Source organism: Nyctibius grandis, chromosome 8 (assembly GCF_013368605.1).
Source record: "Nyctibius grandis isolate bNycGra1 chromosome 8, bNycGra1.pri, whole genome shotgun sequence".
NCBI lineage: Eukaryota > Metazoa > Chordata > Aves > Nyctibiiformes > Nyctibiidae > Nyctibius > Nyctibius grandis.
The window spans coordinates 10,199,901-10,227,825 of NC_090665.1; the positions used below are offsets into that span (position 1 = coordinate 10,199,901).

Genomic DNA, 27,925 nt, shown 5'->3' on the forward strand with positions numbered 1-27,925 from the left:
TGACAGATGCACGGGCTGGTACAAGCAGAGGGTGGAAGGAGAGGGGCCCAAGCCTCTGTGCAGCGCCTGGCGCGAGGAGGCATCGCTGGCCCTCCTGCTCGTCCGCGTTACCACCTGCTTCCCTCGCCTCCCCTCCCTGCGGGACGTCCGTGCATCGCTCCGCTGGGACGGGGCACGAGAGCAGGGTCCGTCCCAGCTCCTGGAGCAGGGAGGAGGCCACGGCGGCCAGAGGTGACGGCGCCGCTGCCCAGCACCCATGGGGCACACTGCTCTGCAGAGAGCCCAAAGAGGGGGAGTGGAGGGGAAAGGGATTTCCTTGGCAGCTGCCGGCGAAGGGCACGGGGCAAAGGGCTGTCCCCAGCCCAAAGCTCCAGCTTGCGGTGCTGTCCCCTGCCTGGCACTGCTGCTCCGTCTGCTGGGAAGTTGGGACAAGGGAGCAGAGCCTGCTGCACACACACACACACACACACACGTGTGATTCATGCACACACGCCCTGGCACACACACGACACCAGGATCACCGTGTCCAGGACCTGTCCTGCTGCTCTCGCCTCCCCAGAGCCGCTAAAACCTCTGGAGAACCCCAGCCCCGTGCCAGGGAACAGGAGTTACTTGCCCTTGATGCACCCTAACCCAGACAACCCTCCCCCAAAAAAATGTCCCAGTCCCACAGATTTCCCCTGACACAGGCACATCCCAGCAGGGCAGCCCTGCAGAAGGGCCCCACTGCTCCTCTGGCCACGGGACATGTGTGGCGTGGGCCAGGGACTGGTTGCTGACACCCTGGGGCACGTTCCCAGCAGTTTTCAGAGCCAGCCCTCTCGGGTCCACGCCAGATGGTGATTTCAGCACTTTTTGTAGCCCTGCTGCCTCACCTCCCACCTCTCACCCCTCCTGTGATCCGGGGCTACCCCGACAGTGGGTGTGTGACCCTGGGGCACCCAGGAATTGCAGGATACCCACAGAGTCCCAGGCCACCACAGTCCCAGATTCGCCCCCCACCCCAGCCCTTACCTGGAGGAGGAGGAGGATGACACAGGGGCTGCAGGCTCGGCTCAGCACCTGCTGGGTCCCTGCCCTCTGCAGACCCTTCTGCCCTGGGGGTGGGTTTCCCTGCCCCTGTGGCTGGGGGGGCTGCGGTACCCAGGGGGATGAGTGGTCCTTCGCTGCCTCTCCCTGCTGCAGGCTCCCTCTCTGGCACTGGCTCCTTCACCGCCCTCGCTCCATCCCTCACTCCCCGTGCCAGCAGCAGAGCTGCTCCAAGCCCAGCCTCATTAAAGAGACACACTCCCTGGTACCGCCGCCCCGGGGAGGGCTGGGGGATGCTCTCACGGGCGGCGCTGGGTGTCTCAGGGGACGGCCAACACCCCCAGAGGGTGACAGGCACCCACCAAAAGCAGAGCCCACCGCTGTGGGCTGCTCTGCACCCACAACATGGTGATGTCTAGCAAACCTGGGTGCAGGTGAGACCCCAGGGTGATGCTGTGGCACTCACAAACATGGTGTTTGGCTCCCTGGGACATGTAGCCACCCCCTATATCCCGCCCCCCCTCCCTTCCCCCCCAAAACAAAGTACAGGGCAAAACGCAAACTCCCATCAGCTGGCTGAACTCTCCAATACAAATACCACAGGCCACAAGTGTCACAACCAGCTTTGCTAGGAAAAGTCTCAGCTGCCCTGAGACCACCGCAAGAGGACCAGGCACAGGCAGATGCTGAGCATCCACCCCAAACCCAGATGCCCTGAGGTCCCACCAGGGCCGTCCTCATCAGCCTCCGTGGGCTGCAGTGAAATCCCAGCCCCGAAGAGCAGGAAAGAGGGGGGATTTGGGAAGAGCTGGGGCCTTTGGGTGACGAGTGTGACAACAAGCTCCTTTGGGGAGCGTGCAGACGGTCAGGAAATCCCAGCAAAGGCAGGACACGTCTCCCAGGCAGCTCCCTCACCGTGCTATAGCTAGGGCTGTGCTGCCACGGCTCCGGTCATAGAGCACGCAGAGTAGAGCCCCCACCCTCCCGTGCACCGCAAAACCCACCGTCGCAGCCGCGCCAAACCCGGAGCCCAGCCCAGGCACAAACCGGGGCAGAAAGAGCAGGCAGTGCCGGCGTGGGGAGCGATCCCTGGTCCTTGGCAGGTGATTGCAGAGCAGCACCAGAGCGAGGAGGCCTGGCAGAGCAGCGTCTCCCCACCGGATCTCACCTCTAAGCTGACTCATGCGCCGCTACAGCTTCGGCTCCTCGGCACGGGTTTCAGAGGTGATGGCAGGAGCAAAGGAAGAAAGCCTCAGCAGAAGACATCCTTTGCCACACGTGGTAGCATAGGGCACGCTCCCCCCCCCCCAACCACTTACCCTGCACTTCAGCCAACACAATTGCCTGGCAGAGAGGCACTCTGTGTGTCCCCGGGGTGCTTGCAAGAGCACACTCAGCCATTCCCTCTCCCCGTGCGAGATGCCCCACGGCATGCCGCTTCCCCTCCTCGTGCTGCCTGGGGAAGAGAGGAGAGCTAAAGCGTGCAGCTGCTCTCCTTCCCTGTCATTTATGACCGCAGGGGAAGGAATCTAACCCATATATTACCCCCCCGCACACGACAGGCGCCAGCTCTGCGAGCTGCTGGAGGCACAGCGCGCACCGCAGCACATCCAGGCAGCCTGCAGCACACACGGGGCTCCCGCTCCCATCGTCACAGCAAGCGCCGCAGCTGCCCCAGCCCCAGGAAAAAAAAACCCGCAAGCTTTGATTTTTCTCAGGCATATTGTTTCTAGGCCAAGCTGAGGCAAAGAAAAGCATCCAAATGCGAGCGCTAGGTCGGTGCCACCCGCCAGGGTGATGGGGCTCGGCCAGCCCACGGCGTCAGACACTGTCTGCAGCCCCGGCGTTATGGCAGGCGAATAACCACACGCAGCCGAGCCTCCCCCAGCACGCCAGTGATCCGCAGCGGCCCCGGGGAGACACAGACGGGCTCCATCCCGCTCCGTACAGCGCTCTCATCAGCGTCAGAGAACAGGCATGCGTGTCTTCGCTCTGCACCGTCACAGCTTCCCTACAGCATCTCATTGCAGCCACAAATAGACCCCAGAGAGCTCAGCGTTGCTTTTCAGCAGAGCGCTGACCTAAGGCGTGTGTTAAACCCTTCAAACACAGGCCCAGCTCAGTCCAACAACTCCATTCAGCACCCCAGCAACCCCATGCAGCCCTCACCACCAGCTGCTGCACTGCCCAAGGGACCAGTCATGATCTGGGTATTTATCCCCAAATCACCTGTGCCTTGTCCTGGGTTTATTGAGCTGAATTATCACCCAGAGATAGGCCTGGCTGGAGGGAGCATGGACCACAAAGCTCTTACATATGCTCTCAAGTCCTGAGTCACTGATAAAGCCCTGAGAAGTGGGAGGAAACAATCCGAAGCCCAAGGCCATCCCAGCCGGTGTGAGGCTGGGAGCAACTGCACTCGATGCAGCTGTGGCTCCTCAGACCCCTCTCTGCCTGCAGGGAGAGGGGCAGAGGGGTCCCGTTCAGCTGTCCGCTGCTCGTTAATCATCAGGAATTAAAGGAGATCCTGAGGACAGGTAGGGAGAAGGGGAGTGACAGTGTTGTTTCTGGTTGAAATCAAGCACACCTTGGTTTAACTCGTGCAATATTGGCTTGCCCAGCTGCAGGGAGTTACAGAGGAGAAAGCAGCAGGAAATGAAACAGCAGCAGAGATAGAGATGGCTCCTGGAGACATCGGAGACCCTGGGGAGAGGGGCTGGGAAAGCTGCCAGCACTCCTCCTGCCCAGACTTAACCGAAATCCCCCCAGGATGCTGGCACAGGCAGATGGGGCTGGAAGCGTGGCTCCCACGCAGAGCCAGGACACACGCTGGTGGCTTCTGGGTTTCCTTTCCGCAGCCAAAAATAGCGGGGGGCTTCAGCCGTGGGGGGAGCAGGGGGTGCTCGCAGCAGCCACCCCACCGGGGCAGCCGGGCTCACGCAGCCTCTGGCTCGCCGGGGCACGGGGCTCGCGGCTGGAAACGAAACTCCGCGGGTTTTGGGAACCCGAAACTGGCCGTGCCACCACCGCGCCTGGTGCTGGCCCGAGGCCGTGCGGATCAGCTCGGGCCAGCGCGGTGCCGGCAGCGATCGGGGCTCGGCGGCGCGGCGGGGCCCGGCAGGTCAGCGCGTCCCTTCGCACGGGGGGGCGAGGGCAAAGCCGGGCTGTGGGGGCCGGGCAGGGCCGGGCTCGCCTGCTTCCCTGCCGGGCTCGGACCCCTGCCCGCGGGCAGGGAGGGGGGGTACGCGGGGCCGGGGACCCCTCCCGGGAGCGGAGCCTGAGAGTCAGGCTGGAGGGACGGGCCCGGGAGGAAGAACCGGGGGAAGGGGACCTGGAAGAGAAGCCATCCCGACAGGCCCGGGGAGGGCGGGGGGAGCCCCAGGGGCTTGTCCCCAACCCCGAGCAAAACGTTCGCGGGGCTGGGGGCGGTGGGGAGGGGGGAGAAGGGGGCGGCAGGGGGTGCAGGGGGTGCAGGGCAGGTCCGGGCAGGTCCCCGCGGGCGGGGATGGCCGGGCGGCTGCTTCCCTCTAGCGGGGAGCGGCGGGCAGGGCGGGGGGGACCGGCTGCACCCCGCCCCGCCGCCCCCGCGCCACGTGGTGCGGGCGGGACGCGCTTCCGGAGCGGCGGCGGCGGCGGAGCGGTGAGAGCGGGCGGGGAGCGGGGCCGGGGGGCTGCGGGAGCCCGCGGAGGTCCCCGGGGGCGGTGCTGGGCGGGCCTCCCCCCGCGTGTCCGACACCCACCTCCCCCCCGTGGTGTCCCACGCTGGCCCGGTGATGGGCCCCGTGCGACCATGGGCACCGCTCGCTGGTCCCGGGGAGGCCCCGCTGTGCCCCCACCCCATCCTCTGGGCCGCGGCGGGCGGGAGCCCCGGGCTGGTTTGGTGGCGGGGGGGGGCGGATTGCCCACACCAGCACCGTCGCCAGCACGGTGGGGCAACTGGTGTCACCCGGGAGAAGGAGGAAGGACGGAGCCGCCCTGGCAGCCTGCGCGGGGGGGACCCAAGGAAGGGACATCTGCGTTCGGGGAAGTGCGTTCAAGTTTATTCAATACCCACAGCACGAGACCCTCTGACACGCAGCGATGGGGAGACCCAGGAAGGAGCCCACCAGTGCGTCGTCCCCTCGTCCGGCCACAGCCGCCTCCAAAACCGCCCCCGCTGCGCCGCCACCTTCTGCCTCGGCCACCCGGGCCAGGGCCGTGGCTGCGGGCAGCCGGTCCAGGAGCACTCCGGCTGTGGGGGCCACCAGCCCCGGCCGCGGGCGGGGGGCGAAGCCAGAGTCGTCTCAGACGAGACCCGCAGCATCCCGTGGAGCCGTAGGAGGTGCTGGGGACCAGGACAGAGCATCTGCCAGGAGATGCTCTGCAACCCAGAAGAAGCCTCCTGATGCCAAAGGAGCTGCTGGTCCGGCCAGACCTAGCCCACGTCCGCAGAAGAAGCAGCCGGGGGCTGACCCGAGCGGGGCCTGGGGCCACTTCCTGCCCCCCCTGGCGAGCCAGGACATCCCATGGGTGGAGGAGGAGACCCGGGGCCAGCGGAGCAACCCCAAGTGGTACGAGTGGCGGGAGAACCGCATCACCGCCTCCGTGGCCCCCAAGATCGCCAACAGCAAGTTCGCCAACGGCAAGACGGACAAGGTGCCCCAGTCCTTCCTGAAAGCGGTGGTGAGCTCCAGCCCCGGCGTGCAGACACCAGCCATGTCCTGGGGGCTCCGCAACGAGAAGGTGGCTGTGCAGGCCTATGAGCAGCTGAAGTCACGGGAGGTGGGCAAGCCCGTACATGTAGAGGATTGTGGCCTCTTCATTCACCGGGAGAAGAAGTGGATCGCCGCCAGCCCAGATGGCGTCATCAAGGAGGCGGCCACGGGGAAGGCCCTGGGGCTGCTGGAGGTGAAGTGTCCCTACAAGCACAGGAACAGGACGGTGCGTGAGGCCTGCAAGGACAAAGACTTCTGCCTGGAGGTGGACGGGGACTCCTACGCCCTGAAGAAGGATCATGCCTACTTCACCCAGGTCCAATGCCAGCTGGCGGCCGCCGGCTTCCAGCAGGCTGACTTCGTGGTGCACACCACCAAGGAGACGGCCGTGGTCCCCGTGGAGTTTGACGCCGAGTTCTGGGGGCAGACGGTGCCCAAGCTGGAGAAGTTTTACGCCGAGGCGGTGGTTCCCCACCTGGAGGAGAAGGCAGGCAACTCTGTCTGGGCCAACGAGGAGTAGACCCCCCCCAGCCTTGCTCCCCAGGGTGCTCGCTTGGCCGCACTAACCCAGCTTTGTCCCCTAGCATAGAAATTACACCCAGTTTTGCTGCTGTTCTTGGACCGTTCGCTGCCTCTGCCCCAACGCAGCTGCCTCGGGACCGAAACAAAGCACCAGCAGGACCCTGCTTTGGTAAGGGTCCCCTCAACCAGCGACATCTTCCTGCCCCAGCCAGGCCAGCACTCGGCCCTCGGTGCCTTCTTGTCCTGTCCCCTCACTGCAGCCCCCATTTGACCTGATGGCAATGCCCGATGGAAGCTGGCACACCTCCAGGTCCACAGGGGAAGCCAGTGATGCCTCTCTGCTGGAATAAACGGACTTATTTTGGGGAGAAAACTGGATCCTTTGGCACCTCAACTGCTGTCACAGGGCTAGATTGTAACTCCACTCTGGAGGCAGAGCCAGCGAAAGTTTATCAGCGACCAAGACCAAAATAAAGCTTTTGAGCTAAATCATGATGTGCCTTAAGAGTCATGGCTGGGAGAGAGAACACCCTTGCTATCAGACCCGCTGTTTCTTTGGAGTAACCCATGATGCTGACAATGAGCTGGCTGCAGCCTTGGGAAGATGGCACCTGTGGAAGAGGTGGTCCCCAAGTCCAGAGGACGTTCCTGTGGAGCACCCCACATGCTGCAGCAGGGTGGGCAGGTGGCATTGCTCTATTAAACACAAGATGCACTGTCCTGCTCGTTCCCTGTTGTTTGTGTAGCTCGGTGTTTACCTCTGGGGGTGGGAGCAGGGCTGGGGGAAACCCCACACCAGGTCCCCTCCCAGCCACAGCAGAAGGGGAGCAGGGGGGCACTCAGGTCCCAGAGGGATGTGAAACCCAAGGCCACCAAACAATGCCAAAGCCACCACCATTATGGCAAAAGTACTTTATTATATACATAAGACTCCAGCCACACTCCACAGGGCAAGGACCAGAATTTGCTATTTTACATATCAATACAAAGTAACTATAAAAACATAAAGCACTTTTGGGGCCCAGGCTTTCCACAGGAGGAGAGAGGCACAGGGACAAGCCTGGGGGCTGCTGAGTGACAGGGGGCTGCCCCACACCCTCCCCCAGCTGTGGTCCCACAGTAACCAGATGTGCAAGTAGGAAAGAACCCAGTTAAGAAACATAGTCTTGGGGACTGGCAAGTGGGGGCTGTCCCATTTCCCGCTGCGGGCAGAGCAGAGTGTCACCAGGACAGGAGCAGGGTCTGCATCCCCCAGGGAAAGTGCAGAAGGCACGTGGGCCAGGCTCTTTGGAGGGGCTGTGAGGAGGAGGTGGGATCCAACTCTTAGTGCACGTGGGGCCCCAGGCTATCACACACACCACGCACAGCGGACATCACACATGGAGGGGGAAAAGCCTTCCACTGCCAAACTTAACTGGGGGCCTGGAGAGGGCACATCCTGTGTCTCCAGAGCAGCAGTTGCATAGCAGAAGGGGCTCAGGGCCCACTCTTGACAAGTCATTATGTTTCATTTCACATGTCCAGAAAAAAAAAAAAAAAACCAACAACTTCTGTGATGGAGAGTGCTGGGAAGCAAGGCCCTCCCAGCTCCACCAGAGCTCAGGTCTCAGCATCCAGCTGGTGTTGAAGCAGCCACTCCACCAGCCAGCCCTGCAGGCAGGAGATGGCCACAGGGTACAAGCTTCAGTTGTTATAAACTGGAAGTGGAAAACATGGAAAGCTAACTGGAGCACTCTCCTGCTCCCCTTCCGAAGGGCTCCCAGCCCTGCCACGGCCAGCTCTGAGTGATAACTTCAGTCTCCCACCCCCCCTTTCACACAGGAGACCTCAGTGCAACTGGAGAACGTGAACCAAGGAGGGCTGCTCGGCAAGAACAGCCTTTGTAATCATCTATTAGAGGATGCCTTCGCTGCTCCTGACCCAACAGGACTATCCTGGGGCCATGGGCACAGCAAACGAAACCAGGAGCACCATGGGGCAGGGGAAGGACCTCCCCTGTGAAGCCTACAAGGCTGATGAGCCAGAGATGGGACAGCTCCACCAATACCCACAAGATGCAGAGCCCCAGTCTGCTTCAGGTATCAGCAGGACCAATGTCCCTTCCCCTCCCGCCCTGGAGAGCGGCACACTACATGGAGGGAGCTTGCCTGGGCTGCACCTACTTGCTGGAGAAGAACTTGGGTCACCAGGGCTTTGCCATCGCGGCCCACCCGAAGGTCCGAGGCAAGGAAAGGAAAATGGTGAGGAAAAAGGAGGAAAGGGAGTCACATCTTGGGATAAGTGTAAGCTTCCACCACACCACAGAAAAACTACTAGGACTAGGTTCTCCTCGGCTGCCCTGGGGGAAAGGCACTGAGCCAGCTTTGTGCGAGGACAGAGATGTTTCAGAGTGACCTAATGTGCGGCTGGACCACCCTCCTCTCCCCCCCCACCCCCACCCCAGGGTAACCGAGCTCCGTGGCCAACGTGATCCCCAGGGAGAACACGCGTGGCAGCTTCCAGGAGTCAGAAGTGCGAGGGGGACAGTCCAGCCCCGCAGCCTAGCCCCTCCCCTGCCATTACTGTGCATTGATTGTCTAGCCAAACCGGGCTACAGTCTTCGGTTTAAAAACGGGACCCCCGGCCTCCCTGCTCTGGAGGAGCTTCAGTCACAGAAGCGCTTGCGGGGCACCGTCCGAGCTCGGTTCGAGCGGCGGATCTCCTGCTTGGCATCACGGCATCGCTGGCAGATGAAAACCTCAGGCACGTTGGATTTGCGGATCTTGGCACAAGAGAGGTGGATCCAGGTAGCGCATTCGTTACATTCGATCATGGGCCTCCCTGCGAAGGGCTTCAGGCAGAAGCAGGTGATCAGATCCCAGGCATCGTCGTCTGGTCAGGGAGAGACAGACACTGGTCAGAAAACACCTTACCAGTTGCTGGTCCAGTTGTGGCCGGACTAGCCAGTTCCACCGGTGTTAAACATGAGAGCCCCTCACTCACCTTCTGCTTTGGTGTTAGGAGCTGCTGAGAATTCGACTGCTAAAGTTGCAAAAGCAGGGGAAAAAAAGAGAAAAAATAAAGATCAGATGAGCAAGGCAACCCCACACCCCACTTCAGACACGTTTCAGGTCTGTACCACTCGCTCTGCAGAACAGAGCTTCCACAGGGCAGGCCAGCCCCCTGCCTTCTGTCCTCCCAGGTCCCAAAAGTAGTTCCCTTGCTGGGAGAGGCTTGGGCGATCAACAAGCCCTCTCTGCAGCCAGCATGGGTGGCTCCAGCTGAGAGAGGGACAATATTTGGCACTGGCTGCAGCACAACAGGGCCTTCTGTGCTCACTCAGACACTCACCACCAAGCTGGGAGCTCCCTCTGCTCGCATCTTCCCCTTCGCTTTGGTCGAAGGTACTACAAGAACTGGGGCTTTTCCTCCCTCCAGAGCAGGGTTCGTGCTCCTGCAGCTGAGGATCATCTCTTGCTGGCTTCTCGGTCCCCTGTGCTCCATGTATCCAGTCCTTCTCCTCCTTCATCAGCTCCTCCAGGAGGGAGTTGGGCTGGGGGTCCCCAGCCACATTGAGGGAGGGCTCCAAGAGCTGCTCTTTCACGGGAGGCACCTGTCCTGCCAGAACAGCCAGCTCCTTCACCCCATCCTGCTCTGCCCCAAAGCCCTTCCCAGCACTCAGCGGCACCCTCTTCTCTGCCTCCTGCTCCAGATTGAGTTTCTTTGCTGGTGGCTTCTTCCGTTTGGTTTGCTGGGGACGGACATCGTAGAAGCTGGTGGGGAAGGCAGGGCAGCTCACGAGCAGGCTGTTGTCCACAGCCCCCCTGGCCATGGTGTTCCTACTCCTCCCGTCATCCATCAGGACGTGGCAGTCAGAGGAGTGGGACGAGGCCCAGCTATCGCTGTCCTGAGTGCTCCCTGTGCTGTTCTGGGGACTCATGCTGCCTCCATGGGTCCAGGGCTCATTCTGCAAGAGGGGAAGACACCAGACTAGCATGGGAGACTGCAGCACAGAGATTCGGGGTAAGGAGGAAGGGGCTGGGGATGGAGAACAACTCTTCAGGAGAAAAATTAGGATCTGGGTCTGCACATGGCAGGGACCCCAGAGGAACCAGTCTTTTTGTAGAGGAACACCCCACGAGCCCGCTTACCTCTTCAGGGTAGGGGATGTAGCCTGCGTAGGCCAAAACGAAGGTGCAGAACTGGTTGAAATCCTCCACGGTTCTCTGTCGTTTCTGCAACGGCTGCAACAAACGCCGCGTGTCGATTAAACACCCCGGATACCCCTACCTGACCCGAGCACCACAGCGGACCCCGGCGGGCAGCCCGACAATTATACAAGCCCATAATATTTAGGTCATCTGAGCATCCATCCTTCCCGTAGCCCATCTGCATCATCTGGCTCGACAGATGCAGCCTTTCCCCTTAAAACCCGGGGGGGGGGCCGGGGGACAGGCAGCGAGGACAGATGGGACACCCGGAACGCAGAGCAGCCGCCCGGCGGGGCGTGAGTCAGAGGCTCGGGAGCCCCAGTGCCGGGGATGTCCGCCCACGGCCGCCTGACTCGGGGCCAGAGGGAAAAGGTGCCGGGGCTGGGTGGGTGCCCGGCGATTTGGGCTTCCCCGGCTGCTCCCGGGTCAGCCGGAAGAGCCCGGCGCCGTTCCGGACAAGGTCCCGGGGACGGAGCGCCGGGGACATGCGGCCCGGTGGTGCGGGAGCCCGCGGCACAGCCCGCCCCGCGCCCCCGAGCCGGGGACAGAGGAGCAGATCCCCCCCCGCGGCACCGGCTCCGGGGACCGAGGGGGGGACCCCGGGGCCGGGCTGCGCAGCTCCACCCGCGGGAGGGCGGCCGCGGCGCCGGGGAGGGCAGGGGAGTGGGCGGCCCCCCCGGACCTCCCCCGCCGCCGCCCGTCCCCGCGCCGGGCACCTGATGGCTCCCAAGATGGCGCCGCGCTCCCGGTCCTGCCCCGACCGGCCGCCGGGGGGGCGACCCCACCCCCGCACACGGACACCCCCTGTACGAGCAACACCCGCACCGCCGCGGGACCCCCCCCACCCCCGGCACCGACACACAGCAACCCTCCCCCCCCCCTCCCCTCCCGTTCACGCACACCCCGGCACCCCCGCAGCCCCCAGCCCCCCCGGGCCCACCCCGGCAGCACGGCACAGCCCGGCCACGCAGGGCCCCGCCCGCGCGCCGCACCCCCCACGGGCCCCGCGTGCCGCCGCCGCACCCCCCCCCCCCAACCCCCCCGCACACACACGCGCGCCCCGGGCACCATCCCCCGCCCGCACCCACAGCCGCCCCCCGGGGGCTCCTCGCACACACAGAGCCGCCCCCCCCCCGCCCTCCCGACACACACACACAGAGCCCCCCCTGCCCTCTCAAGCCTCCCTCAGGCATAAGCCCCCCCCCGCACGAAGCACCCTCCCGCAAAGCCCTCCCCGACACACGACACCCCCCCCCGCACACACACAGGCACACGCGACCCCCCCGCCGCGCGCGCACAGACACACATAGAGGAGCCCCCCCCCCCGCTCACACACGATCCCCCCCACTCCCCCGCGGACACCCCGCATCCCGGGGCGGCCCCACACCCCGCTCCGTTCCCCCCCTCCGTTCCCGCCGCCCCGCTCACCTCCTCGGGCACGGGGGATCCGGGGCTGGGCACGGGGCTGCTCCCCGCTGAGCACGGCCCGCCACGGGGGAACGGTCCTCTGGGGGGGGCGGCTGCCCCGCGCCCCTCACCTGCCGCCTCCCCACCGGCACTCATGCCGCCCGCCCTGCCCTGCCCTGCCCGGCCCGGTACGGTCGGTAACCGCCGCCGGTCGCAGCGAGGCTCGAGCGCCGCCCCGGCCGCAGGGGCGGGACCACCTGGTGGCGGGGAAGGCGGGGGCGGGGCCTGGCGCCGGCCGCCCCGGTGGGAGGGCTGGGGGGTCCGCCTCCACCGGCGCCGGGAGGGGTGGGGGGAGACCGCGGACACGACCGGCCTCCCCACCGGCGGCACCGGCCCGCGTCCTGCCCCGCGCAGCCCCGGGACACCGGGACACCCCCCCGCCGCTGAGCACCAGCACCCCACCTGCTTCCCCACAGGGTCCCCACGGCCCCCCCGCCCCTTCCCGGGCTCCCTGGGGCTCCCCCTCCTCCTGCCCACCCTCAGCCCCGGTTTCTCGCAGTCCCCAAACCACAACCGGATCCCAGCGCCCACCAGAGCTGGCACCCAACCCTGGCCTCGCCGCTGCTCCGTGCCCCCCGAGGTGGCCTGCGGCCCCCCACCCTCCCCCCGCCCCCAGTGCCAGCCTCCCCCACACCACAGGGAGCCATTTAATTTAGCGAGACACATCCAGAACTGGTCTCCCTCGAGCAGCCTTGTGCTCAGGGGGACAGGACACCCCCCACCCCAAAGTCCAAGCCCCGCAGCCCCCCAAGGAAAGGAGAGCGCTGCACCCACTGCATCCTGCGTTTATTTACACTGCGACCCCTGTGCAGGCGGGCAGGGAGGGGGGCTGGGCAGCCCACCCCCTGGGCAGCCCACCCCAGGGCCGGTGTGGAAGGGAAGGCAGGCAGCGAGGCGAGGGGGCACCGGCAGCAGCACAGGGAAAGGAGCGGGGAGCAGGGCCCAGGCAGAGCAGGGCTCTGGGTCCCTCGGCACTGCGAACGCAAGCCGCCAGGGAGGGCAGAGCAAGCGAGCCCCGGCTTCCAGGGGCTGGGGGGAGAGGCAGGGGTCACTTTTAGCAGCAAAAAGCCTTGTTTCCCTCCAGGGTGGCAGAGGGGACGGTGGCATGTGATGGAGCCTGACTAGTGTTTGGCCAGTTAAACACAAAAGAAAGAAAAAGCCAGAGGAGTGGGAAGGGAAGAAACATGGAGAACAGCTCCTCTCCTGCCCTCCAGAGCACGGAGTCAAACCGGGGGGGTCACGATGCGACACCTTCCCTCCTCTCGGCAGAGCAGCAGCTCCAGGCACAGCCTTTCCAGCGCGCCCAGCGCCAGGCACAGCCCCGGCCGGCGGCAGAGCGCCCGGCCTACCCCCGGCCACACGCGGCACCGAGCTCCTGCTCCCTCGCTGTCCTTTGGCCCGGCCCCGGCAGGGGAGAGCAGTTCAGGTGGCAGTTTGATGGCATGGCTGACAGTCCATGCGGGCAGCAGCGTCCTCAGCGCTCTGCCAGGCACAGTTGGGATGGATGCCGAGGCGGCCAAGCTTCGTGCTCCAGCCCCCAGTGCAGTCCGGCTCCCGCCTCCCTTATAGGAAACCCTCCTTCTGGAACTGCTCCTTCAGGATGTCTCTGTACTGGTCGAAGCCGCCCTCGATGCGGGTCACGGTGGCGTTCTCGCACACCCACAGCTCCTGGCACACCAGGCGGATGAAGCGCTCGTCGTGGGACACCAGAATTACACCACCCTGCCAACACACAAGGGGGGAAAAGAGGGAACTCAGCAGAGCGCAACCCAGGGCCCAGCGCTGGTGGCACGCCTGTCCAGCTTGTGCCCAGGCCTTCACATTTCCATCCACTCCAAGGAAAACTCTCTCAGAACTGCAAGGATGGAGATTCCAGGTGGAGTCAATGACAGTCAAAAGGTGGCTGAACCAGGCCCTGAGCAACCTCAATTAAGCTTTTCTTTCACAGGAAAACTGCCCCAGCGCAGGCAACTATAAACCAGTGAGAACCAGGTTGATCACAGTGGTATTTGGAGGCTGAGCATTTGGAGATCAGCCACAAAACATGCCTAAGGAAGAGGCCCCAAGGCAGGGCTGAGCGCTCCAGGCAGCACTTGAGAAGTCACAGGGTGTAGGTGACTGGCCAAGATGAGGGACAAGGTGCTCTCTGGTCTGCTGTTGCCTCTCTCAGCCAGCCCTAGCCAAAGTCAGCAAGTGAAACAAACCACCAGGACAGATGGCCAAGGCAGAAACGTGACTGACCCTTGACAACATCTGTCCTGGACTTGAAGCCATCACTGGTATTCGACTGTCCACCTCTGGCTGAGATACCGAGTAACCCGAGCTGGTGGCTGCAGGGAGCGCTAGAAAAACCAGAGATCTCACCGAGGGAGCCTTACCCGGAACTTATTCAGTGCCTTTGCCAGCGCCTCGATGGTCTCCATGTCCAGGTGATTTGTCGGCTCATCCAGGACGTAGAAGTTCGGACTGGAAGAGAAGATGGCTCTGAGCATGCACTGGAACGGGCCTGGGCTGGGCCCGCTCCCCTTCGCACCGCAGGGACCTCCACCAGGCTGCTGCGTCAGCCATGAAAACCCGCAGCCACCGCGCTCACATGGCCCCAAGACTGGCGTTGCCCAGCTCCAGGGACACCTCTTATCCCTGTGAGCCCAAAGCAGCAGGAGAAAGCCACCTGCCTCCTTCCACACAGTCCCCCCAGGGTAACAACCTCCCTCCCCACAAAAGTCCCAAGGACGAGGCTTCTGTGGGGGCAGTGGGAAGTCCCTGGGTGCCCACCTCCCTCCTGGTGAAGCAGGCTCCAGGGATGGTGACGTGCAAAAACTAACAGCATCTGGGAGAAAATTACCAGGACATAGTCATCTGGGCAAAGGCCACGCGACTCTTCTGACCTCCAGACAGGCTGGCCACGGGGCGCACGGCCAGCTCCCCCGAGACACCGTAGCTCCCCAGCTGATGCCGGTACTCTTCCTCCGTCTTCCCTGCAGGAAAGCGTGTCACAACACAGCTATGGCACGGCTGGCGTGACACAGGGCCCTCGGCGCCGTGGGCTCGGTGGGCGCCGTGGCCAGGCAGCCTGTGCCAGACCAGCACGGCGGGGGAAGAATCCAGCAGCCGCTTCCAGGCAATTCCCTCCCGAGAAGGGGGTTTGCGGGGAAAACCCGACTGACGCCACCAGGACAGGGGCTGCAGGGCTGGTGACCGACTCCCGATTCCCTGTCACCGCGCTACGTGATGTTAATTGGAGAACGGAGCGGGAGGTTTTGGCAGCTGGGAAAGGGGGAGCCGGTGCTCGTCCTGTGCCCAGCAGGAAAGCGTGGCCCCCAAAACCTGGCCACGGCGGAGCACTGGCCTGAGGTCTGCAGACTGCCAGCTACCCCTGCGCAACCAGCTCAGCTCCTCAAGGCTGGTGTTCTGAACTGGAGCTGGCCGTGGGGCATTAACCCAGAGTGGGTGGTGTCCCTTAAGCATTGATGTGACAGAGCCTTCTGCCCAGGGCCATGGAACAAATCAATGCTGCTCCATGCGTGGCGGAGGAGACCTCAATGGCCCACGTCTCCTGGTATCTCCAAAACTCACCTGGGAACTTTCTTGCCAGCAACTCTACAGCACTGATGTTCAAGTCCAGTTGATCCACGTGGTGCTGGCTGAAATAACCGATCTTTAGGTTTCTGCAGAATGAGAAGAGAGATCGGGAGCTGGTACCAGGCCCTGCAACCATGGTGCTTGCAGCTGCAGCTACAGGAAGAGGGGCACATGTGTGGCTGTGCAGGACCCATCCCCGTCACTCGGGCAGCCATCACTCCAAAGCACAGCGCAGAAGCCCTCCAGCTGCACCATTCCTCCCAGTCCCCCAGCCCTTCCTACCAGGTACCTGTGAGCATGTCTGATCCCTCTGACTGGTGCCAGCTCCCCCATTAAGATCTTTAGCATGGTCGACTTGCCAGCTCCGTTCTCCCCAACCTAGAGAAGCAGCAGCAGCATTGAAGAACATGAAACCCAGGAAGGTAATTCGGCAAGATGAAAGTCTAACCAGCAGCTCCAGCTACCTGGAAGCTGCATTTCTATCACTGAGGAGCAGCACAGGCAGCAGTGCTGGAAGATGTTCCCTCCCTGACCCTGAAGTCTAAGGATTACTTGGTCTCAGCTTCATTTTCAAGCAAACAGCACCTCTCTGCTGCCCCAGCCACTGCAGCAGGAGCCCCCAATACACGCTGCTGTCGGCAGCTAACTAACAGGGAGTTATAGAGAAGATGGACCCAGTCTCTTCTCAGAGGTGCCCAGTGAAAGGATGAAGGGCAACAGGCACAAGTCGCAAATTCTAACCATTATTAGGAAAAATGTTCCTCAAAATGAGGATGATCAAATGCTGCAACGGGACCCAGAGGAATGGGAGAAATATTCCTTCCTGGAGACATCCAAAATTCAACTGGACAAGGACCTGAGCAATCTGACCTAACACCAAAGCTGGCCCTGCTTTGAGCAGGGGCCTCCCAAGGTCCCTCGTAGCCATCATTATCCTGCAATCCCACATACCACACAGATGCGGGACTCCAGGTCAGCAGAGACGGAGAGGGAACGAAAGATGTAGTGACTTGGGTCGTAATAGAAGTCCACTTCGTCTAGCTGCAGGATAGGAGGGGAGAACTTCTCAAAGCCATCAGGGAACCTGGGAAGGCAGGAAGAGGTGAGAGATGGCCAGGAACTTCAGAGACCCTTCTCCCAGCCCCCTGGGACAACTAATGCAACCCCTCAGGTGGCAACGGGGGCTTCCCTACCATGCAGGGCCTCTGGGAAAGATGGTCACAAGAAGGGGACATGGATCTGCAGCCTTGGCCCCAGGAAGGAACCCAGCCTGAACACAGGGGCCTGTCTGGGCTCCCTGTCAGAGTAAGGCTGGCCTGCAGGAAGGGGTGGTGGCTCCAGCTGGGACAGGACCCTGGAGGAGCTCACGTCAGAAATGGAGCCAGGTGCCCTCCGAGCAAGGGCTCAGGGGACACTTACTTCATGATCACCTCAGACTCCTTGTCCACAGGTTTCAGCTCTGGCCTGCAAGAAGAGGAGACACATAATCAAGGTGCCTTGCATCGCGGGTCTGCTCCCACATCAGAAGGCATCAGCTCTGCAATGCCTCATCCTAGCCAAAGCCTCTGGACCAGAGACAGAGCACCCAAACCCCAAATCACCCCCATATCTCCCAGGCACCCTGGGAGCCTCTGTTTCTTCCCATGAGCACTGCCCCCTCCCCACCTCCAGAGAGGAGCAGGACCGGCACTCACAGCTTCTCCAACAGCTTGAGCTTGCTCTGCACTTGGGATGCCCGGTTGGCGTTGTAGCGGAAGCGGTCGATGAAAACCTACAAGAGAGAAAAGCATCAGAGAGCTGCAGGTTCCCTTCAGCCCCAGCCAGCCCGCTCTGCTGCCAAGCCTCCTGCAGCAACAGAGCCACATTCACAGGTCATTGCAAAACCAAACACCAGCAGAAACTCCAAGAGCAGGGATTACTGGAAGCAGGGCAGTTTGGGAGGCTCACTAGAAGCATGGAGAAAGGGACAAGGCTGGGAGAGGAGTGCCCCAGCACTACTGGTTTCTCCCAGTACCTGGATATGCTCGCGGTACTGCTGCTGGGCTTCGTACTCTCGCTGCTGGTTCTTCAGCCGCTCCTCCTTGATCTTCATGAAGTTCTCAAAGTCCCCGCGGTACGTGTCCAGCCGCTGCGAGTGCAGGTGGATGATGTCCGTGGCCACCGCGTTCAGGAAGTTCCTGTCATGGGACACCACGAGGATGGTCGACTGCCAGGTCTGGAGAAGACAGCAAGAGGGAGGCCTGAGCATCATCAAGCCAGAGCGCGGGGCTTGGTCACACCACCCAGCAAGGCGACACCAGCCTGGAGGACATCTCCATCCCTCGCCCTGTCCCGGGGCTTCCTGCCAGACTGTACCTGCAGGTAGGTCTCGAGCCACAAAATGGCCCTCACATCCAGCATGTTCGTTGGCTCTGAGGAAAGGGAAAGAGGCACCGAGGTCAGGATGGATGAGGACGGCTGGATTACGCTTTTTTACCCAGCAAAGGCTAGCCATCAGCGTTGTGGAGGAAGAGACCCTGCGTGGGGACCTGCCTCCACAGCTCAGGGGACTCACACGTGTGGGGTGTGCTGAGAGGTGTGGGCACGGGGGCCGAGGCTCAGCCAGGGATGCTCCCCCCACTCCATACTGGCCCCCAGACCCTGGTGCCCAGCAGCAGCACCTTGCCCAGACCCCCCACCCAAGGTGGGCACCTCTCCAGTGAGCCAGCCCAGCCCCAGGGTCACCTCCTGCGGCGAAGGGACTCGCCTGGCTGGCGGCCAGGGCCTGTCACAGGGCTGGGCAAGGGAAAGGGACTGCTTGGGGCACGGTGACATGCGGATCACCTGGCTGGGGCGTGAGGCAGAGCTCTGCTCAGCGCAGCGAAAGCGGCCACCCGAGCAGACTTCCCCGCTGTGCCAGGGGAGCACCGACAGCCCTGCCAGCCCGGCCCCGTCACGCCGGGCTATTTTGAGCAGGCAGCTAAAGGCCACGGCGCGTTCCCAACCCCAGCAAGGGCACAGGCAGGCCCAGCGGTGGGGCAGGAGGGGACTCGCAGTATCAACTTACCATCCAGCAGCAGGAGATCTGGCCTAGGAAAAACAAGACATGGGTATCAGAAGCAAAAAAGAGCACCGGGTCGGTGCAGAGCACGTTCCACCACACACACGGAGCTGTGATGCCTGCAGTGCTCCCCACCCCGAGAGCCTGAGCCAAGAGGACCCCCAGGCAGCACCCCTGCACCTCACAGCACGGACAGCAAGGAGGGTTAACCCCATGGCATGAAGGCCTGGACACCAACCTGGCAAACAGGGCTCTGGCTAAGGCCAGTCTCATTCTCCAGCCTCCGGAAAACTCTCTGAGGAGAGAAGAGGTTGCAGAGGGGGGTTACTGTTTAAGGCAGGACAACTCCGTGTTTGCCTGCCTGCGAGGCTCCCTGCTCCCCCGCGGCCCTTTCGGCTCTGCTGTCACCCAGAGACGGCTCGTCCCCGCACAGATCTCAGGCACAGCACAAGATCCGTGGTCCAGCAGGCAGGTGGCTTGGCACCCCCAGGGCAGGAAACCCCATTGAAAGGGCAGGACTAGCCCCTCGCTCTCGCACAGGGCTCCCCTCCCGTGGTCATAGCCACAGCAGCGCCTGGGGGCTTGCTAGGAGCAGCGTCTCCCCAGACCCATTTCTGTCTCGATGCCCAGAACCTGGAGACTTACTTGGTTGTCTGTTGCTGCATCTTTGCACTAAAGCCCAGCCCAGCGAGAATGACAGACGCCCTGTGGAAAAGGGGAGAGAACTGGAACTGAGGTACAGCATCCAACCGCAGAGCACGGTCTGAGATCTCGGACCCACGGGCACCATGTGGACTCTGCTGCGTGGTTTAAGGCCATTCTGGTGCAGGAAAACTTCCCTGCACGCCCAAAAGCAGCGCTTGGCTGAGAAACGCAGCCCAGCAGGGCACACCATTCACATGAAGTCCCAGGAGACTTGCAAGAAGCTTTCAGCTCTTTGGCCAGGAAGACAGTCACTACCACCAACATCCCAGAAACATTCCCCAGACACCAGGAACCTGGGGAGGTCCAAGAGGAGCAGCAGCAACAATGCAAGCCATTGGGGAAAAAAAAAGAAATCTCTCCAGCTTTGTGGGGAAAGCTCGACAGAGCTGTGACGGAAGAAGAGACAAGAAGAGCAGTAGGGAGACCCCCCTGTCCCCACATGCTGGATCCCAGGGCCACAGCATCACCTTTCCATGCCCCATGCCCCAAACCACTGCCCACACCAACAGACAGTAGTGCCCACAGGGCTGTCTCACCTCGCTGGGGCCTTGTCTGCCTCAATCTCCTCCAGCTTCGCGTAGATCTCCGATAGCCTGGCACCTTCTGTCCCTTCTCCCCTGGGGCAGGACAAAGAGTGTGTGGGACTGATGGGGGTCAGGGTTTGAGTGCTGGGGGAGGCTGATCTCCCCAAGCAGGACTAAGGTGGGCAAGACACAGCCCAGCCCTGCTGGGCCCTCCATTTGAAGGGAGAGACCTCAGAAGGAGACCTCACAGTCAAGAAGCCACAGAAGGGCCGGAGACCCAGCAGCAACATCTCACCTGCCGGCATTAATCTTAGCCGTCAGGTCCCTTTCCTCCCGCAGCAGGTTCTCACGAGTGGTGTCACATTCCAGCACACTCTGAAGCGCTGGCGTCTCGTCCCCCGCCACCTCCTGCTCCACGTGGAGGATGCTGATGTGCGAGGGGATGCGCAGGCTCCGGCTGGCGATCATCTTCAGCAGCGTCGTTTTCCCCAGCCCATTCCTGCCCACCAGCCCGTAGCGCCGGCCAAACGCCAGGTTCAGGTCTGCTCCTGCCAGCAGGACACTAAAGCAAGAGAACAGGCAGGTACCTGGTCACACTGCCCCAAGGAGAGGGAGACGACCGGCAACCATCGGCCCCCAGCGTATTTCAGGCTGTGCTGGGGCCAAGCAACCATCATAGCCTTCTCCTGTCCCAAGCCAGCAGGGTCAGGTGCCCACCTTGCTTCCCAATCCTCCCCACGGCCTCTGTCATTTCCCAACCACTCTCCAGTCCAGTCTCAATGACTCATGGTCCAAAACCCCAGCCAGGATCTGGCACACCTCCCCATCTGCACTCACCGCTCACCGAAGGACACGTCGAAGTTCTCGATGCGCACATCGTATGACTTGTTCTTGCCTGACGACTCCATGCGAGTCTCCTTCTTGCTGGCAGCTTGGCTGGCAGATGCCTCCTCAAGGACCCTGTGGGCAGGCAGGACAGAGAAGGGACCTCAGCAGGAAAGCTCTGGTACAGCCAGATCCCAGCCACACTCAGCAGAGCGGGATGGAGACGTTTGAGGAGCTCTCCATACTGACAGAGGGCCAGATGACTTCAGGGAATCCCGCTCCATCCTCTTGTCCTGCTTGGCTTTCAGCCTGGCTTCTGCCTTCTCCAGTTTCTTGGCATTCACCATCTGGGGCACAAAGCAGAGAGTTTAAAGAAGACTGAGCATCTTCAGCAAAAGCCCCAAAAGCCCAACTCAAAGAGAAAAGAGATCAATCAACCCCTCACGCCTGGAAGGAAAGGAGCTGAGGGCAGGCGGGAGGTAGGACAGGGGAACTGGGACGGATTGAAGTGCTAATCAGGCCAGGATTCACTTCAGGAATGAAGTCCTGAGGCTCATATCAACAGTTCTGCCTCAGCAAGGCGAAGGCTTTGGCTGACCCCAACATACGGCCAGTTCTGTAGCTCCAGGGACCTGCGTCAGCCGAGTCACTTTGACAGCGGCACTCTGCCATCCCAGTGCCTCCCCCGCTCGCCCTGCGCCCACCCTCGCCCTGGACCACGAGGCGTTTCCCTTCCTGACACGTTAAACTTCAGCCAGTTTGGAAACAAACGCAGCTTACGCAGCGGATCAATCACGGCAGAGACACAAGCATTTAATTAAACCTGAAGGCAAGAGTACCCAAGTGTTTTAATCCAGCCTCTGCTCTTGGCCAGGCTCTCGGCCCACTCCAGCTTATTCCTGCATCAAGTCAAAGCTTTGTGGCTGACCAAAAACACTCCCAGGTATTTCTAGGCAACTCTGCAGCCACTCTGCAGTCACAGACCTGCATGCTAGACTGAAGAGCGTCTTGTTACCGGAGCTGTGACCCCGAACCTACAGACAGAGTCGCTCTGTAAACTACACCGAGCTCCCTGACTCTCCCAGTAAGACGTCCTCCAGAACTTGAGAGGCCTCCCAAGGCTTTCTCTGAATCGTCTCCAATTTTTCTGAAGATCCTTTTTGAGTTGCAGACATGAGAGCCAGAGAGCAAACCCAGCAGCAACAACTCCAGCGCCAAAACCAGCAACAGCTGCCAGCTTTCACTTAAGGCTCCCATTCAGACACGCGGGGATCGCGTTAGGTCTCAGCCTCCGAGCGAGGGGTTCTCGTCCTCCCCACGTTACCCCAGGAAGGGAGAGCTCTACGAGAGACCAGCCTGGTAGAGAGACTGCCCACCCTGTACAGCGACCGCCGTCCTCGCTTTGCAGATGCACAACCGCACCTCTCCCTGTACACGGACTTTGGCACACCCAAGGCAGAGGGCAAGCCAGGTCGCTCCTGAGCAGCTCCAAGTTTCATTGGCAAAGACATTCTGATTTCCTCCAGGTCACGGCACGGAACTGCTTCCAAACTTCTCTGCTCCCGATCTTATTTATCAAACCACGACAACCCACAGCCATTTCTAAAGGTGGGCTTACAACCTCACCGCAGCAGCTCTCTGGGAAGCAGCTGCTCCACTCTAACTCCCCACCTGTAAGGTCCAACATCTGACCATTAGCCAGGATTTCCTCTCTCATTGAACACGGCAAGCCGTCATCCAGGTACATCGTATTTCTCCATCAAAGGGCCTTGCCGTAGAAGCCAAAGGTCCTCATGAAAGTCAGAGAAGCTGCAGGCTGAGCGCCACCACTGCATCAACCGTGCTTTCAGGCTCATTAAGAGCAGCAATACAGATCTTGTCAAATTAATAAGCCATTAACTCCTGCTAAGCCTCTTACCAGGCCAAGGTCAAGAGTTTCCGAAATTACAGTGACCCTGATGATGAGGAGTAGTACCCCCTGCAGCGTTGTCCCTAATCAGGATGGCCGCCTGTCCCGGCTGCTCTCCAAGGACAAGGTGACCGGATCAGGGCAGGCCACCTGCAGCACCATACTTAGTGGCTCCCACCGGCTCTGCAGCCTTATGAACAAGGGCAGGGCCCCCCACTTACTGAGGTCTGGCCTCTCTTCAGCAACAGCCCCGGCAGCAGGTCCACGCTGGCATCCGCTGCAACGAGACGGTTGGGTTGGTGAGCACATGCTCCATGGAGGTTTATAGAATCATAGAATCATTTTATTGGAAAGGACCTTTAAGATCATCACGTCCAACCGTTAACCCAGCACTACTAAGTCCACCACTAAACCATGTCCCTAAGCACCACATCTACTCGTCTTTTAAATACCTCCAGGGATGGTGACTCCACCACTTCCCTGGGCAGCCTGTTCCACTGCTTGACAACCCTTTTGCTGAAGAAAAGGTTCCACCAAGCAGAAGAGGTTCCACTTAGCGGCTGCCCACAACCAGGCAGGATGGTCCCCTCTCCAAGGGGACCAAAGGGTGGCTCCTCTCCTTCCTCCCCAGCTTACCCCGCGGGCAGCCAGGTGCTGCTGGCCCCAGCTCAGCAGCAGGAAGAGAAAGAGGGGTGCACCTGCGAGGGAGAGCCTGAGGTGCGTGGTGGCAGGGGAGAAACTGCTCCCCCAAGGTCAGGCGAGCGCACGCTCAGCGCCCTGAGCCCGTCCTTGCTGCCGGCACCCTGACAGCGGGACGGGAGCTGCGGGAGGGGGGACACAAGGCACGGCCGGGCGGTCTGGTGGGTGCCACTCACCGTATCCATCAGTGATCTGGGAGAGCTGGATGGGGGCGTCCAGCAGCACCTGGCTGCAGCGCTGGGCCCGGCCCTCGTCCCTGCGAGAGAGGAGGGTGAGGAGGAGGAGGAGGGTGCGAGGGCAGCCGGGGCAGGGGCGACCCTTACAGCTGCAGGGTGTTGAAGAGGCGCTGGCAGATCTCCCGGATGGCGCCCTCGTCCTTGGCGTCCCGCGACACCTCCCGCAGCAGCTCCCCCACCGCCTCCACCAGCTCGTCCACCGACTCGAAGTCCGCCCCGCTGCCGTGCAGGATCCCTGCGGGCACACGCCGCTGCACACCCGCTGTCGCGACTGACGGACGGCCGCGCGTCGCGATGCGGCCGGCAGGTGGCACCCGCCCGCTGCCCCTACCCCGCCTGCCTGTCGCGACAGCGGGAAGGTGTCGCGACACGCGTCGGGGCGGGAGGCCGAGCCGCGGGGAGGCGGGTACCGCTCACCCGTCACGTAAGCGAAGACCTCGCCGTCCAGGTCGGGGAACTCGCTGCGGAGGATGTCGGCACAGGACGCCATGGCGGGGGCCGGAGCAGGGCCCGGCCGCGGTTGCGGGCCCGCTGCCGCCGCCGCCGCCGCCGCACGGAGCCCGGCACCGCGGCAGAGGCGGAAGGGACGGCGCGCGCGCGCGGCGGCTGCCGGGAAGGAGGCGGGCGGCCGCCATGCGCGCGGGGGCCGCCGGGAAGCGGAGGCTGGGCCGGGGCGGGCGGGGCCCCCGCTGCCACGTGCAGCCGGTACCGCGGCCGGCGGCGGGGAGCGCGGCCCCAGCGCGGGTTTGCCCCGGGAGGAGCGGTGCTGGGCGGGGCCGAGCGCTGCTGCCACCCGGCGCGTCCGCCCCGCGGCCGGGGAGCTTTTACGGGGATTTGGAGTTTTTGCCTCTTTTAAAAGGTGAAATAGGAGCTCCAGGCCTCAGAGCTGCTCCTCGGCGCACACCCAGCCCCACGCTGGGGCGGTTTTTTAAGGCACTGGGAATACGCAGGCAGGGGCAGGTCCCTGGGGCTGGCACAGCCCTTGCTCCCCGACACGGGGTAAGGGCAGGGGGGCCCGAGCCGAGGGCCGGCACAGCTGCTGCAGGGGGTGCCGGTACCTTCAGCTCCCGGGCACAGCGCCCTCCTTGCCTCCAGCCTCTCACAAGGGAAAACTCCTTTTATTTTTTTTCGGCTGCTCACAAGGAAGCCCCCCCAAGGTCCCCCTGAGAAGCCAGGCCTGCAGGGAGCTGGACCTGCCGCACCAGGAGGACAGCAAGGTTTTGCTGATCCAGGGCTGCGAGGAAGGCCAGAGCACCCTCCTGGCCCCAGGGAGCTGGAATCGAGCATGGGCACTGCTGGAAGCAGCAAAAGCATCGCTTGTTCTTTCCACCTAACTGACACCCAGGCAGCCCAGGGCCGGGGAAGCAACAAACGCAAGCCCCAAGACCCTCTGGCATGAGCACGGAGCACAGCCCAGGCTCTGGCACCACAAGTCCCAAAGAGCAGCGCAGGTGGCCTTCCCCATTCTACATACTTTATTAGATTCAGAGCTGGACAAATCACAAAGTGTACAAAATGGAGACCACACTACCAGAAGCAGGATTGTGGGTAGCAGCAGCATTCCTATGGCCCAGAAGCGTTCGGTAGACATGTGGAGAGGGCAGGCTGGGGCAGGGGGCTCTTACTGCCAACTCCATTTTCGATTCCCGAGGACAGACCCTGTTCCCATCCTGACAGAGCTCAGCTGGCCCCCACTCCCTGGGACAATTTGGAAAGGACAGACTGGCTCCAGCCAGCAGCAGGTGGGTAAGTGCTCTAAGGCCCTGAAATGCTGTGCCACCCACATACACACCAGCAAGAGCCTAAACCCTCATCCTTTTTGGTCACAAACCTTCCCACAGCAGGACTCTATACTGATGACTTTGCAAGAAATATAAGGTGGTGGTGAGATGTGGTGAGCCCACCATCTCCTCTGGTGGAAGACCCACAAACTCACCACCCCAGGCATCTCAGACCGGCCAGCAACATCTACCACAACAGCAATAGCTAGTACAGAAGCCAGGGTAACTTCAACTCAGATTTGTCCAGTCTATGTTTAGGTCTATTCTACGAGTACATATGCACAAGAACTTCAAAAATACTAGGATATGATGCAAGTAGTGAGACACCAACAGAAGAGGAGTTTAATGGTGGACGTTCCCTAGAAAGATCACAAGAGGATGGGAGTTAGACTAGCCCTTCCCCACCCTGGGACGGGGGAGCAGGCGGCTGACTGCAGCCCTGCGCGCGACTGGGTTCTGAACTTCATCTGCAGCGTGGGTGGTAACCGAGCACAGGCAGGCGAGTCCGCTCCCAAGGTGAGCCACAAGGGCTTTCAATCTTCTTAGAGGGGCCAGGCAGATGTTTTCTCTGAATGTAGCTGAAGACTGAGGAGAGGCGGAGGATGGCTTGGAGAAGAGGGAGCCCGCCAGCCTGCTGGGGCTAGCATCTGGTCTCGTAGATCCCGCTCCTGCCGATGTACCTCACCCATTTTATCACATCGTGGTCACTGTAGTTCAGCTTTGGCTCAAAGACTTTCAGGTAGCGCACCTTCAGCCCGGAGGGTGCAAATGGGACCTATCGAGAAAGGGAAAGGCAACGGAGAGCATTGGAACAGAGGTGCAAGATGCTCTCCACACACAAATGCCAGAGGACCCCTGGGCTATGCATCTAAAAATGGACACCAGGAGCCACTGTTCCCTCCCCTGACTCCCTGCATGCACAGTGACAGATTCTAGTGGCTTTAAGTGCCATTTTCATCCACTAGCTTTGCCACCTGGCTGGCCTCCCGTTAGAAAGAGTCACATGCCAGCTTGGGACACGGAGCACTCAAACCTGTGCAGTTCCCACGAGGGCAGAAGGGACTGGACTGCCAAAGCTTCTTCAAGGTTAGCTGCACCCTGGAAGGCAGACAAGGACTCACCTCAAAGTTCATGGAGATTGGGGGCCGAGCCCACTTCTTCTTGTCATTGGTGGGCAGCAGTTCAATCTCCGCACTGATCTGGGATTCCTTCATTCCAGCCATACGTTTTATCCTATCAGAGAAAGCCCAGAAGTGAGAAGGTGCCTGAGTTTCTTCTCTCCTTCACTACACGTGCTCAGGGCAGAGAGGAGCACTGAACAGACTCTGCCTCCCCAAGCCCTGCCGCTGCAGAACCCCAGAGCCAACACGCTCACTTACTTCCAGACAATGGCATTCTCACTGGCCTTGTACTTTGCCTTCCCTTTCATACAGATGACCTGCACTCCACTGGTATTGAGGGGTGTTGGGATCCGGACCTGGAAGGCAGAGTCTGGTGAGCAGGGGCAAGGACACTGCAGCCTGGGCACTCTGTGCAGTCTTCTCAGAGGACAACTGCCTGACCTGGACCCCTTGGCCTTCTCTCCCCCATCTCAGGGCCCAGAGAACATCAGCTACCACAAGGCATCCTAGTCTAGCTCTCCAGTTTCGTGCTTTGAAGTAACGGTTCAAACACATTTTCAGAATCCACAACAGTCAGTGAGGAACAGGGCAGAGCTCTCCAGTTCAGGCTGCAGGAAACCTGGCTAGTGTCAGGCAGATGAGCTCAGGAAGGATGCCAGGCTGGCCAGGGAGGTCTGGTTGCACCAAGCTCTGGAGAGCCCAGGTTTGCAGCAGTAAGCCTCTCCCAGAAGAGGACTAAGCTGCAGAGCCACCCTTAGCCTGTCTTACAGAGCTCATAGCCTGCTGCCTGACACACCGTCAGATCACAGAGAAGAACATGAACTTTTCACAGTGGCCAAGACATTAAAGGAACAGTTGCTGCAGGGAATGAGGCCTCTGCCAAGGCAGCTGCGCAACTGAAAACAACTTCCACCTCCCTAGTCTATGGCAGTTCCCTCCCACAGCACAGCAGCACCACACATCTGTGGGGCATTCAGTTCTGTACAAGCTTGAGGACTCATCTGTGAGGACTCCGCAGCAGGGGACATAAAGTAGAGGCACAATTCCCAGGCACAAGAGACCGTAGGATTTTATTCTCTTACCTCTATCTTCTGGGCCAGCAAGGAAGGTTTGAAATTTGATTTGATCACCACCTTCACTTCCAGCTTGGTCCGACCCACCTCTCGCACCAGTGGGATCACACGGAAGGGAAGGATAATGTCCTTAGTGGTTCGATATCTGCAGAGATGGAAGCAACAGTGATCTCTGAAGAGGAGTCAACTCCCTTATGGTCTCAAATTGTACCACCTCCCTCAAAAGACAGCCTCTGCATACAGGAAACAGCTTAGAAACATCAGCCAGAAAGGAAGCCACCCCAGAAGGAAGCAGCAGTAAGATCTGTGCTGCTGTAAGGCAGTCAGGTTTCTTGAGTTCCAAGTTCTGTATCTGGTTCCTGGCTCTGTTCAAAGACACCAGTTTTAAGCACTAAAAAACCAGATACAGCAAGCTAAAGGGTAAGGAAACCCACATCCAACACTATGGTCGTGGCAAAGAAAACCACGCAGCTGGGCTTCTACCACATTTGTAACAGAAGGATTTGTGGGACACCCAAGAGATTCCAC

At 61.3% G+C, this 27,925-nt stretch overlaps 4 protein-coding genes across 5 annotated transcripts in view; 1 reads left to right on the forward strand and 3 right to left on the reverse strand.

The window, feature by feature from the left end:
* Nucleotides 1–4,041: 4,041 nt before the first annotated feature.
* On the forward strand, nt 4,042–6,965 carry LOC137666558 (nucleolar and coiled-body phosphoprotein 1-like). 2 transcript variants are annotated; one of them, XM_068406648.1, is made up of 2 exons: nt 4,042–4,150; nt 5,086–6,965. In XM_068406648.1, the coding sequence occupies exon 2, from the start codon at nt 5,110–5,112 to the stop codon at nt 6,241–6,243; it is 1,134 nt and encodes a 377-aa protein (XP_068262749.1). In that variant the 5' UTR covers nt 4,042–4,150; nt 5,086–5,109; the 3' UTR covers nt 6,244–6,965. The 2 variants fall into 2 exon arrangements, with proteins under 2 accessions (XP_068262749.1, XP_068262748.1); XM_068406647.1 differs by lacking the exon at nt 4,042–4,150 and adding an exon at nt 4,630–4,669.
* A 177-nt stretch (nt 6,966–7,142) lies between these two features.
* Nucleotides 7,143–12,062, reverse strand: LOC137666514 (PHD finger protein 13-like). Its single transcript, XM_068406587.1, has 5 exons — nt 11,864–12,062; nt 10,376–10,468; nt 9,576–10,191; nt 9,228–9,266; nt 7,143–9,116 (listed from the first exon to the last, which is right to left on the reverse strand). The coding sequence occupies exons 1-5, from the start codon at nt 11,996–11,998 to the stop codon at nt 8,890–8,892; spliced, it is 1,110 nt and encodes a 369-aa protein (XP_068262688.1). The 5' UTR covers nt 11,999–12,062; the 3' UTR covers nt 7,143–8,889.
* Nucleotides 12,063–12,671: 609 nt separating this feature from the next.
* Nucleotides 12,672–23,980, reverse strand: ABCF3 (ATP binding cassette subfamily F member 3). The gene is made up of 21 exons (XM_068406612.1): nt 23,840–23,980; nt 23,510–23,657; nt 23,363–23,442; nt 22,709–22,764; nt 20,828–20,925; nt 20,591–20,713; nt 20,049–20,315; nt 19,766–19,846; nt 19,170–19,229; nt 18,763–18,819; nt 18,531–18,553; nt 17,840–17,895; nt 17,499–17,699; nt 17,179–17,255; nt 16,904–16,948; nt 16,436–16,568; nt 15,774–15,862; nt 15,479–15,570; nt 14,748–14,880; nt 14,281–14,368; nt 12,672–13,624 (listed from the first exon to the last, which is right to left on the reverse strand). The coding sequence occupies exons 1-21, from the start codon at nt 23,910–23,912 to the stop codon at nt 13,466–13,468; spliced, it is 2,139 nt and encodes a 712-aa protein (XP_068262713.1). The 5' UTR covers nt 23,913–23,980; the 3' UTR covers nt 12,672–13,465.
* A 1,542-nt stretch (nt 23,981–25,522) lies between these two features.
* Nucleotides 25,523–27,925, reverse strand: part of AP2M1 (adaptor related protein complex 2 subunit mu 1) — a 28,120-nt gene continuing 25,717 nt past the window's right edge. The window contains exons 8-11 of the mRNA XM_068406658.1: nt 27,407–27,542; nt 26,583–26,680; nt 26,325–26,436; nt 25,523–25,978 (exon numbers count right to left, since the gene is read on the reverse strand). Coding sequence (XP_068262759.1) covers nt 25,844–25,978; nt 26,325–26,436; nt 26,583–26,680; nt 27,407–27,542 — 481 coding nt within the window. The 3' untranslated portion in view covers nt 25,523–25,843. The remainder of the gene's footprint in view (nt 25,979–26,324; nt 26,437–26,582; nt 26,681–27,406; nt 27,543–27,925) is intronic.

Excerpts from the sequence above, each read along its gene's own strand:
- ABCF3 (XM_068406612.1), bottom strand. The coding sequence starts at position 23,912 with ATGGCGTCCTGTGCCGACATCCTCCGCAGCGAGTTCCCCGACCTGGAC. Across the intron at positions 17,700-17,839 it reads GGCTCGAGACCTACCTGCAG|ACCTGGCAGTCGACCATCCT; the intron begins GTACAGTCTGGC and ends TGTCTTCTCCAG. Across the intron at positions 16,569-16,903 it reads GAGTCTGAGGTGATCATGAA|GTTCCCTGATGGCTTTGAGA; the intron begins GTAAGTGTCCCC and ends CTGCCTTCCCAG.
- LOC137666558 (XM_068406648.1), top strand. The coding sequence starts at position 5,110 with ATGGGGAGACCCAGGAAGGAGCCCACCAGTGCGTCGTCCCCTCGTCCG.
- LOC137666514 (XM_068406587.1), bottom strand. The coding sequence starts at position 11,998 with ATGAGTGCCGGTGGGGAGGCGGCAGGTGAGGGGCGCGGGGCAGCCGCC. Across the intron at positions 10,469-11,863 it reads GATCCCCCGTGCCCGAGGAG|CCGTTGCAGAAACGACAGAG; the intron begins GTGAGCGGGGCG and ends CGTTTGTTGCAG. Across the intron at positions 10,192-10,375 it reads ACATCCCCTACCCTGAAGAG|AATGAGCCCTGGACCCATGG; the intron begins GTAAGCGGGCTC and ends CCCCTCTTGCAG.